The sequence below is a fragment of the Dreissena polymorpha genome, chromosome 2 (assembly GCF_020536995.1).
Source record: "Dreissena polymorpha isolate Duluth1 chromosome 2, UMN_Dpol_1.0, whole genome shotgun sequence".
Classification (NCBI taxonomy): Eukaryota; Metazoa; Mollusca; class Bivalvia; order Myida; family Dreissenidae; genus Dreissena; species Dreissena polymorpha.
In genome coordinates this window covers 64,412,399-64,424,923 of record NC_068356.1, presented here as the reverse complement: position 1 = coordinate 64,424,923, position 12,525 = coordinate 64,412,399, and the positions used below count along the sequence as shown (strand labels likewise).

General features: G+C 34.1%; 2 protein-coding genes across 3 annotated transcripts in view; both read left to right on the top strand.

The window, feature by feature from the left end:
- The window catches only part of LOC127867351 (brain protein I3-like), a 9,147-nt gene extending 6,834 nt beyond the window's left edge, over nt 1-2,313 (top strand). The window contains exon 4 of the mRNA XM_052408446.1: nt 829-2,313. Within this exon, the coding sequence (XP_052264406.1) occupies nt 829-957 (129 nt within the window). The 3' untranslated portion in view covers nt 958-2,313. The remainder of the gene's footprint in view (nt 1-828) is intronic.
- Nucleotides 1-12,525, top strand: part of LOC127867342 (uncharacterized) — a 442,512-nt gene that overhangs the window by 133,375 nt on the left and 296,612 nt on the right. The window lies entirely within an intron of this gene.

The window sequence follows — 12,525 nt, the reverse complement described above, 5'->3', positions numbered from 1 at the left end:
TGTCGTCCCTGATTAGCCTGTGCGAACTTCACGTGCAAATCTGGGACGACACTTTACGCACATGCATTATGCCCAGTTTTTTTCAGAACGCGACTCATATGCACCCACGTATATAACAACATTTTCGTTATGGATCAATAAAGCTGTCGACCTTAATTTGAATTGCAAAATCTCGTATATGATCTTTTCACCGATTGGTCATGAACACGAGTTTACAATCTTAAACGGACTTGTTTAAGGCATTTTTTAAAGTAGACATTAAAACTTCCGCTTTCAATACTTTTCGTTTATCACTTCCTTCTTTTCATTTTAAAATCTACAAATCTGAAACAAACAAGTTAATTTTCGTTATTGAGCTGTTTGAAAACATTTGGCATATGTTTTGTTTTTAATTGCGTGTCGATATTTTGAAGACAATACGTTAGTCTTGTTTTATATATTATGGTTGCATACATTTCGAACAGGAATATAATGTTTATTGAATATGCTTAGCACTTGTTGCTTCCTCTATACATGTAATGTTTAAGGCTAGTTAAAATCAAATAACTTTGTAACATAAAAAAAAACAATAACCTCGCCAAGGAATTTTACAATAATGATTTTAGATAACATACGATTAGTGTTCTGATAACAAACGAGTATTGTCAGCTAAAACTGCAGGTGCATAAACATACGAGTGCTAGTTAAATAATCATTTTGTCATTTTATGTTTCAAAGCCGCAGGTGCGAGCAGAGATTACGTTATTTAAACTTTCATCGTGAGCATATTCTCTTCCTCGTTAAATTCTAATGATAATACATGGCATTTCAAAGCTTTTATAATTTCAGGTCGGGATGATCTCAGAGAACTTTTCGGTTATCGGCATCATCCTCGCGATATTGTTCTTCCCTATTGGCCTTCTCTGCTGCTTCCTGATGATGGAGAAACGTTGCAGCCATTGCGGCGCCACATTCTAAAGCCATTTCGGCGCCACGTTCTTAAGCCATTGCGGCGCCACACTCTAAAGTCCTTGAGGACGCCGACACTATTGGCGCATTGTCCTCAAGGCCTACCTGTAACCATTGCATGTGAGCCTCGCTATGGGAAAACGGGGGTTAAGTTTTGTTCGGGGGTTAATATTGTACGGGGGTTATTTTTGTACGTGGGTCAATATTGTACGGTTTTTTTTTGTTGTACGTAAATTGTCGTTCCAGGTTAGCCTGTACAGTTTGCACAGGCTTATCATTACCGCTTAATGGATTTTTGTCAGGAAGAGACTTTTTGTAAATGACGAAACCATTACAGCGGAAAGTTTCGTCCCATAATAGCCTGTGCGGCCTGCACAGGCTAATACGGGTCCACACTTTACGCACATGTATTAAACCCCGTTTCCCATAGCAAGGCATATATGGTATTCATAATTCTAGCATGCTTATCTTTAAGCTTAATATCAGGCAACAACAAGTGTGCTGTTGTTCAAATTACGAGTTGGCAATGAACCATGAAGACGCAAACACGTAAATTATAGTTATCATGTCATCTGAGCAAATATTTAAAAAATCAAGTTTTACGCGATATATGTTTACGAGTATTGCTATGTATAAACAACTGGGAATAACAATATCATGTTATAGTTTATTTTGCTGCAGACGTCCAAAGAACTCTTCATAGGCCGATAAACACCGATAAATCTTAATATGTCTTATACATTGAAATCTTCTTGTTAGATTTTCGGCGAAACTTGTATGTTCGGGCAGATTAAACAATATGTAAGTTATAAATAAAAACGAACTTATTTCATCAGAGAATTATAGAATGAAACAAATTTAAGCCATGTTATATACGAATCGTTTAAAAAAGTAAATTAACATGCTTTGAATAAATCAACTTAATATTAATTATTTATCCGAAAAGGTAACAGGTGCTCTTTTGTTTATAAAAAACAAACATGTTCAAGTCAAACTTTGCAATCTCTAAATTTTAGTATTTTTTCAATTTTTCCTTTTAACATTTTGTTTCTCAGATTTACATTTTGATTCCTTAGACTTCTTGGTACGCATTTGATTGTTCATGTAGATATATATATTTTGTTTATAAAACGTCCATGACAAATCAATTAAACGAAGCTGAAAAGTGTATAACATTGTAATTGTATTGTATTGCTTTAATACTTTAACGGTATAGGTAGCTTTCGTATATCGAACAAAACATATTATTTTAAATAACATTTTGTTATCGTAAGTTTCAATAGTTTATGACATTTTAAATGTTTCTCTATGTAACAATATATGTGTACATATTGTACTGTTTTTCAATAAACATGTAATTAATAAGTGTCTAATTTTGTATTACCTAATCAACAACAACAAAGTAACATAACAGTTTCACATTATTGTATTAATAAAATAAATAACTAACAGAGAACATACACTTTTCCAAACATTTGATAGAGTAATTGTTTTCGTTCGTCTACCAGGTTAAGTCCAGATACATAATTCGTTACATTACGACTTTCGATAGAACACTTTGTATATATTCGGGGCCTGTCGCGAAAAAAATCTCAGTAAAGAGAGAGAATTAATATTTGCTCAAGCATTCGGTTTTTAATCTAATTCAGACACATTTTTATGCAATGCATCGGATTTCACTTTTCATAATAATTATTTGTTCATGACTGTTCTACTTGTGCATTGGTGCGTTATATTTCGGTCGAGAAATCAACTTCCCAACGCAATGATGGATGAAATGGGGGACAAAGGCCGTGAATTTCAATTTTGCAACGTCTTAGGGCCAAGGCCGTCTTAAGTTGAAATTGTCTTGACCACAGCAGAAACAAGACATATATTTAGTTGTACAATGCGGTATACACAGGCATACACAAAGTAAATAATACATGTCATAAAAAAGATACTGTCAAAAATGGAACTCAGCGGTGTTAATAAAAGAAATTATGGTCAAATTGAAAAATGCTGCTTAAAATGAAAAACTATCGAAGATATACGACGCATGTGTGGTCTGATCAAGATAAATTATGATAGGAGGAACATAGAATCTGATTATGTGCTATATCTGCCAAAAATAGGTTTTAAAAATGGTCATAATGTATTTCTTCAGCTTCACTCAATATAAAGTTTGAAATTGTAAATAATATTAGCTTATGTAGTTATTTCATGTCAATGCAATATGTGTTGAAATAAGACACAAAAAATAAACTTGTAAAAATAAATAAATGTGCAAAATGTATCCAATATTTTTTAAGATTAACCGTCGATTGAATATTCCACAACAAAACGTCATAGGTAATGCTGTAATAATTAGAACTTTTCAAGTATTTCACAAAAGAAGATATTAACAAACATTAATAAGCATTGCTTTTTTATTTCCATCTGAATAAACATCAATGTCAGCTTTTACCCATTTATGCCTAGTAGACTCTCCCATCCTTCTAAATCTTACCAATTTATTTCCAAAATTAGGGATGTCTAGTATATTTATTTCTATATTTAGAATATTTCTTACAGAAATTCCTTTAAGCAAACAGCGCAGACCCTGATGAGACGCCGCATTGTGCGGCGTCTCATCTGGGTCTACGCTGTTTGCCAAGGCCCTTTTTGTAGACGCTAGGCATAAAAGGGTTTACCACACACACATAAGTGGGATGGCTGTTCATAAAAGTGTAAAAATCAAGCATCTGCATCGAGATGGAAAAGCATGTTTACTCGTGTTGTAGAAAATGATGTAGACCGAAACCATTACCGTTTCTTCACGTGTATACAGTCCTCAACTAACAGGAAAGCATAGACGTCACACCAATATGTATAGAATCGCGTTTCTGTGATTTTATACGGTTCTAACGTAAATGAACAATAAATAAAAAAGTCATAAGGAGCTGTATATATTGCGAAACGTAATTAATGTAATTTGAAAATGATACAGTTATGACATTACATATAGTTTATGTACAGCTAGCATTATGTGGTTCGTTACATAATAATTTCAGTTTAAGCATTGTGCGTTTAGGGTTAATCGTTTAGGGTTTTGCATTTAATAATTAAGCAATTTACTCGAAAAGTAAGGAATACCAAACGCAAATAACACCAGCTTATAACACAAATTATCATTGCCCTTCCCTGTTTTATCATAAGATATTGAGAAGGGAGACCATTTTGTGTCTTGTTCTGAGAAAAATGCATGCTTAATGCGTGTGCGTAAAGTGTCATCCAAGATTAGCCTGTGCAGTCCGCACAGGCTAATCAGGGACGACACTTTCCGCCAAAACGTGATTTTCGGTAAAGTGTGACTTCCTTTAAACTGAAAATACCATAAAAAACGGAAAGTGTCGTCCCTGATTAGCCTTTGAGAACTGCACATGCTAATATGGTACACACTTTACGCACATGCATTAAGCCCAGTTTTCCCAGACTCAACTATGCTTTTGATCTCATTTCCATACACATGACACCAGCTAACATCTTTGCACAATTAAAAATCGAACAATTTGTGTACAATAAAAAAAATTGTTGATAAATATTTTATATTGTATTTGATAAATGTAACTGACAAGGAACTCGTCAAAATCAATCGATGTTCATCCACGCATGCACGCCGTTTCATTTTTGTCATTTGTTCATGAACTCGTTTAAAAGCATATTTGTTAAGCGGATATAAGTTTTAATATAAAGAATTCGTAATGGATAATTTGCGTCTTTTTGTTTCAAAATATATTCTTTCCATCCACTTTTGTGTAGCTAATAAGTTGACTACGAATAAAAATGATATCACGCTTTTGTATATTTTTATGATAGATACTAATTAAAACACTATCTTGTAAGGAGGTTATACTGTAATCGTTTTCCTGTAATGTAATTTGAGACGCCTTTAGGTAAAATTTCAAACTTCTTCTTATTTGAAACAAAACACGACAATAAGGAAGTTCACACATATATTTACTGATAGCAGACATGCATTTCCTCTTACGTTGGCAGGTGTATTAAAACTTTGAGTTTTAGGTTTGACGGTTTGTATTAATGTACAGTTTTCAGTTGATACTTAGTGACATAATGTAGGTGGCATTCTTTTATAGGACGTTCTGAAAGGCGTACAAATACTGCAAACATCCGTTATATGTTTTCAAGACCTGTGTTTTGGCGATGTTATCTCACAATTTTTGTTTTTACAAAACTGTTAAGTCATGATGTGTATGGATGTGGAAGAAGAAGATTTTATTTCAGAATCAGTAGGCCATAGGCCCATGTGAACATACAGATATGTGCATAAACATAAATAGCAAGTCACGCGACACAATGAAAATGAAAAAGTTGTGTTGAAATAAATCAAGTACCAGTAAATTTATAGGAATGAGTTGTGCTAAATAATTAAATATCAGAGATGCCGATCAATAATACGAGCGGTGGTAAAGGGGGAGGGGGGGGGGGGGGGGGGGGGGGCAGAGGGGGTTATCGGAAAAAAACGCAAATATGCGGAAAAGGTGTATATAATTATATATTTTTTTGTCTTGAGGGCTCTATATCTAATTCGTTTAATTTATGTCGACACACAATATATACAACGGTCATGCAAATAACACATAAATTATTATACATTACAATGATTTGCTTCTCGTATATATCCGAACTTTTATACATTTATTATCTATTATCGTAACTTTCAGATACATAATAATGTTGATAGTCGAATGATTTGTTTCAAAGTTGCCCAAAAGATACGCACCATGCATGAACACATTTAGTTATTTTAAATGGGTTTTTAAAGAGACACCATGATCTGTCAATAAACACATGTGTTACAAAAATACACATATAATGATATTTCAGTATTTGTGTAAAACAGTTATCAATAATTTACCAGAAGAGACTTGGTGTACGAGAACTCATATCATTATATTACAGTGTGAGAGACATGATACAAAAGAGCATGCGACACTTTATTACACAAAGTCAATATTACAGAAGAGACGCAATGCATATATGCACACTCATATGATAGTTACTTTTAACAATCATTTGTCTCATAGATGTCAGTAGGGACGCAATGTACTCAGAGCTCCAGATAAGACCTTAGTCTAAAGGGTATTTCACCCCCTGATATTATTGTTAAAGCGTATTTTACTCCTTTGTTTCAGTCATAAAGGGTATTTAGGAATATTTAGGGGTATTTTCCATCCATGGAAAACTGACAGAGTAAATGGCGTGTTTAATCTAGAAATATTATTATTTGTTATTTATATTTTTAAATGCAAACATAATGAATTTAAAATGACGATATGAACAGACTGTCTTTAAAAATATTCCCGCAAAAGCCGCTGGTCGCTAAAAATGTCCCTTTTTTGTACCACAAACATGACGGGCTGCCATTTTTATAACAAGCTTATTTTGATTGACTTACTTTTGATTCACTAAAAACTCAACTGGAGTATTGGTTAAACCGGTTTAGCACTTTAATCAATTTACATTATGTACCAAGATTTGTACGTTTTGGTACGTACTGGGCCGATTTTTAATGCCTTTTTTTTCAATGCGTTAATACGCAGATACGCCTCTTATATGAAACTCTGAATGTACTAGAACAAATATCATTTTTACAATATCTATATGCAGAGACGAAATACAAATGAACAAATATGACTATTTGCAATGAGTTTTCTCTGTCGTAATTTCATACGGAATACAAATTTACAAAACATTCAATGAATTTGTTTCTTAAAATAAAACTAGAGGACATATTAAAGAGACACAAGTGTAATATACACAGTCAATTTAAACATACTAGGTATACACAAAAAAAATATTGTTTGTTGTATAGTTTGTGTAAATCATGGTATTATTAAAATTCTAAAATAAAGTGAAACTCGTCTTCAAGTTTATCACAGCCAGTACATTTTCTATCTTCTAATGGGATACATATTGGTCTATGCCACCTTCTAGACTCATCTTGAAGATTATGGGAAGAAACTATTAGCTAATAAAAGCAATCCTGAACTTTTGAACATTTATACACTTAAGAAACGTTTGAAAATCAAAGTCGACTACCTTCCGAAAAAAAACGTTGCTCGGGTCGAGTTATCCAGACGATGGTGCCATAACTGGATATAACTATCATGAAGACGTTGGTTAAAAGCATACATAAATAACATCAATATCACCAACTCCTTAGGAGAGCCATTCTTCGTAGAAGCCCATTGAGGTCAGTAAATCTCGGACTAAACTAACCTAATATGTTTTATCAGGGTATATTAGTATCAGCTTTCAACATATCATACACTATTCGAGTGCATTTTTGTCATTGCTTATTAACAATTTTAACCAATATCTAACAATTCTAACAATTCTAATATATCTTTGATTTGCTTAACTAAATCTGCCTAAAATACCACATACACAATCGTTTTGTATGGGACGTTTAACTCTAAAATTCGTTTACAATGTATTATTATTATAATTATTATTATTCTTATTATTATTATTCTTATTATTATTTTTATTATGCGCACGCTGGTCTTTAATTACTCTGGCCGCAAATTGCATACGACACATTTTTGCATAACGCTGGTCAAATCTCCCATATCGTGAAAATCTAGTTTTATATTCAGGATATCAACCAATATCTCAATATAACGACCAGTTGCACGTGTTTGAATGTCCATTCGGACACGATCCAGATGCAGCTTGTCGTAGATTGTATCTTTCTACGATTAAAATATTGTCAAACGCAATACAAAATGCATGGGCGACCACTCTTTCCATGTTTCATTTACGTTGAAAACGAATTACCATTTGTAGTGCTATAAACAAGTTATTACTAAATATGTAAACACATCACGTTTGAAGGTCAATAATGCGTGTTACCATTACTCACTTTTTTAAATTTTCAATTACAACGCAAACATATAACATTAAACGAACATTTAACGGGCTGCGTTTGGAAGAGCCTAATGGCTACATAATGGTATCCCGCTTTTTAGTCATTTCGATCGAAGTACTGATCGTTAATAGGCGCTAATAAAATTGAGATTATATCAATATACAAATAAATGATTTTATTTCGGCAAAATAAATTAAATGATTGCGGACAGTGACGGAGAATGGTTCAGTTATGAATGCGTGTGCATGTGCGTTTATGAGATATTTCAATCGCTAAACAAACCAACGAACTCATTTTGCTCTTCGCAACTGTTATCCCCCATCCACACTGGTTGTACTGGTGTTTTGCCAAACAATTTAATCGAGGTTCTCATTTGGTTCACCCTTTTCCCTTTTTGTAGATCACGACGAAATTTGGATCATATTATATCAACGGTATTTATTTTTATTATGTTCCACCACTACCGTCTTCTTTAAGGGGCATTTTCACGTTTTGGTAAATTGACGCAATTAAAAAATGTTTCAGATTCGCACATTTTCGTTGTAATTATTATATTTGTGAGGAAACAGTAATACTGAACATTTACCAAGCTCTAAAAGATCCATTATATGCATCTTTTGACGATTTAAAAACCTGAAAATTATAAAGAGTTTCAACGCGAAACGATTGAATAATTTGGAGAGTTGTGTAGTTGTCGCTATATTTTGAGATACTACGAGAATTGCTTATATAAAGTATAAAATACATCACTGATCGTATGAGCACGGCTTGCCGAGTGGTCTAAGCGATATACTTTTTCTTCAGGGGTCAGTGGTTCGAGCCCAGTTGAGGGTTACTTTTTTATTTCTTGAATTTTATTCTTATTTTTACTGTAGCTTTTTAGAACCAATGTTTACCTTTATCAATATAAAGCATTTAATGACAAACATACATGCCAAAATCTGTGAAAAGGCCCCTTTAATGCAGCAATAATTAATGCCAAACATATGTGCACATTAAAAAAAAAAACATTAGCAATTAAAAGTAACAGTTTGCCGAAATCCTAGGTAAAATTCTAACTGTCGTCAATGAAACGGTTTGAAATAAAATCGTTTTTGCATACTGTAAGTGTATCCATTATTTAGTCTAAGTGAATAACTTTTAACTTAATAAAAACGTTCTACTTTATTTTAAAAATCTTCTTAAGAAACAATATTTCAATTCCCATTATATTTTTCACAAACAACCACACTCGTTAATGTGCAACGAATATCATTCCACCCAGGCTGTCGAAGAGGGAAGGTTTCTACACAATGTTCGTCGGGAGTATTTGGTTCACCAGATTTCCAGTTCGTGAAAATCACTGGGTCGTTGGGACCGAATGGCACGTACCATTTTCTGCCTGTAGTGTTTCCAGTAGTGTTTTCTCGCAGTGCTATCCACGCACTAAGTATATCAGACATAATTTATGATTACTAGCATTTCTGAATAATACTTTATTACAGTCAATTTTAACTTATCGGGCTTAAACTTAATTAAAAAAACACGACATCAGTATTAACAATAAACAAGTCGCATGCGTGTTGGCTGCTACGCCTTCACCTATGTGACTTCATATTAAAACAACTTAAGATTGTAGTTTACACGTTATTGCTACGTTGCTATAAACGTTCGCACGTTATGTAGTATTTCATCAAAATGAATGGATCTTTACACCACATCCTACACACCAAAGATACTCTACGCATGTGATTTTTCTATCAAATCCAGGCTACTTCATCTGGCTATGCAAGACCGTATTTGTAATACTGCTATCATGATTGGTTTATTTTATTTATGTAATCCAAACAAGCAAGTTTTATAATTTGTTTGTGAATGCCAAGATAAAACACTTTGTACAACCGTAAACATATGATTGCCAATTGGATTACGGATGCTCACGATGAAATAAACGTCTACATTTGGATGAGTTGTTTATGCATCTTTATCATAATGGCATTACATTACTGTATTACAATTTTTATTGTGTATGTATTTGTCTGGAATCTTGAAATAAAATATGTTTGAAAAAATAAATAAAAGCTTCATGCAAGTCTTATGTAGAACATATTAATACAGCAGAATTTTATTTACCGTCGCCTGCAGCAAGCGAAAGTTTTCCGAATATAAACTCGTCTTCAGCCGCGTCGTTTGGTAGAACAATGTCTTCATCTACTTGTTCACAAAATTCCTGAAGCAAAATAGAATCATTGGAGGAAAATAGCACAAGCATGTGTTAACGAATATAATTTTTAGAATATTTTAATATCATGTGATATGCTAAAAGTTACTCACGATTTAGTTTTAACTAGACATGTTGTAGAAGGGCCCTGATGTCCCATATTCCACATTCGTCTCAAACTTGCATTAATGTCGTAAAATATTACACAAATACACAAGTTCATAAGCTGGTGCATATGTTTGTAAATTAAAGTAATGTAGTATTTATGTTTTTGAGCGATACGCTGTATACGTTTTGCAAATATTTTGCTATGCTAAAAATGGACATTACTCAACAAGTTCATGTGCATGTGAATAGGTGTTGAAAGTTTTATTCTTACAGAAATAATATGTTTTCAGTTACCAAAGCATTTTTTTTAAGAACGTACGGGCGGATGCTCGGACAGACAAGGTAATATATCTCACTATTCTCTTGAAGTGTGGGTTAAAATGTCAATCGTGTTAAAACAGTTATACAATATTAAGTAGTTTTCAGTTCAGTTTATTGGCAAAATCAGCAAATACATGCCTTTGGCCACATACTAAACACATATACATAAACTGTTTAAGATGAACACACAAAGAATGAACCCTAATATTGAGAAGCTCAAATTTATTAATGCGTGTTTGTATTGTAATCACTTGAGGCGAAAAACGTTTCAGTTACAAGCGACATGAATATCAGTGGACATAAGAACGGTTGGAAATCTGTATGCCTCATACGCCCCCTATAATAGTAACTCTATGTATATTTGTATTATACAGATTTTAGAAAAGAAACCAGAATGATAAAGAAAATTATTTATGCTACATATTTTTCAAACAAAACACCACAATCAAGTCGTGAATTATTAACATGTTCATATATAGTCAGTAGATACTTAAACAAGGGTGTTATGTATAGTAAAAAGTCGATTACCTCAGCCTCACTGTAGTTCAGCCTTGATCGCAAGATGACACTGAAAGACGTACTATTTTCAATTTTGATTAAAGAACGTCTGTATAATGTACAAACACTTATGCCTTTATTCTATACATTCTGAAAAAATGCATTGATAAACAAGTGCTTAGCATATCCTTAAAAAAACTGCTGCTTTAATAGGCATATAGACGGCATTTACATATCAATATATAAATAATACAAAACTATGTATATTCTCCTTAGTTAATTAAAGTGTTATGGAAAAAATTAGATTAATGCCTCAAGTATGAAACAACTCCAAAAACAGCCTGCTTCGATGAGAATAAAATACACGCACAACAAGTTTCAATTATATATGTATTTTATACCCCCAATACACCGACTCCGTTCGAAGTACGTTCTGAAAAATGTGACTAAACGGGCTCGAACTGTGTGAGAACGGAGTGATCGTAGTAGCAACGTGTTACGAACTGTCTTCGAACTTTGTGGACGCCCTGGAACGGGGTTGAACGGGAGAGGTGTTTCAGAACTTTGAGCCTACTCAAAATTTTCTTCCGATCATCCCGTTCTACAATTAAACGTAGTAACAACGTACTGGAAACGGAATGGACGTACTAAGAACGGATAGGTCGTATTCAGATCGAGTTAGGAACGTGCCAGAACGTAGTGCGATCGGACCGAAATTACCTGTACGATGCCACACAGATCGAGTCCGTTTCTGGTCCGTCCAATCCGTTCTCAGACAGACCGACCCCGTTCGCACTACGTCTCAAGTACGATCTTGTTTCGTGAAAATAAATAGAAACTAAAAGATAAGTTCTTACAACGTTTGCAATACGTTCTACGAGTTCTCCGTACGTTCTTAGTACGTTGTACTCGTTTTAAGGAGTTCGCAGTAGGTTCCAAGTACGTTGTACTCGTTTAATGCAGTTGTTACAACGTTCAAACCGTAAATACAATACGTTCAGACAATGTGCATATAAATAGAGGTCGTTGTCTCAAAATTCATCATTTGTGATATTAAGTTGAAACTTGGACAATCTTGGAGCTCTTAATTTTGAAAATGTTGGCTTCGTGCAATTTATGCTAGAAGCAGAGCAGCAATATACTGTTTTGTTGGGCCGAGAAAGAAGGCGAAGACGACACAGAACTTGTTGGGTGAAAAATTTGGCGGAATTATTTCTTGGAGGCATTACAAATGAACGTCTGGTCGGCTCAAGGCGTGAAACATAAATGAGAACTGGCAGGAACGTAGTCGGTTTAATAATCGCCGTGCAGAAAATGGCTGCAACTACGTCCTAAAGTACTAAGAACGTAGTAGGACGGAGTGAGAACTGCCTTTGAACGAGTTACCACTGCGCAACGTATAAAGAAGAACTGCGTACGAACGTAATCGAACTGGCTGAGGACGGGCTCGGTCTGACTGGAAACGGTATACCAACGGGGACAATGGGGAAATTGACCCGATTTGAACTGGATAAAGACGGGCCGGCAACTGGCTAGG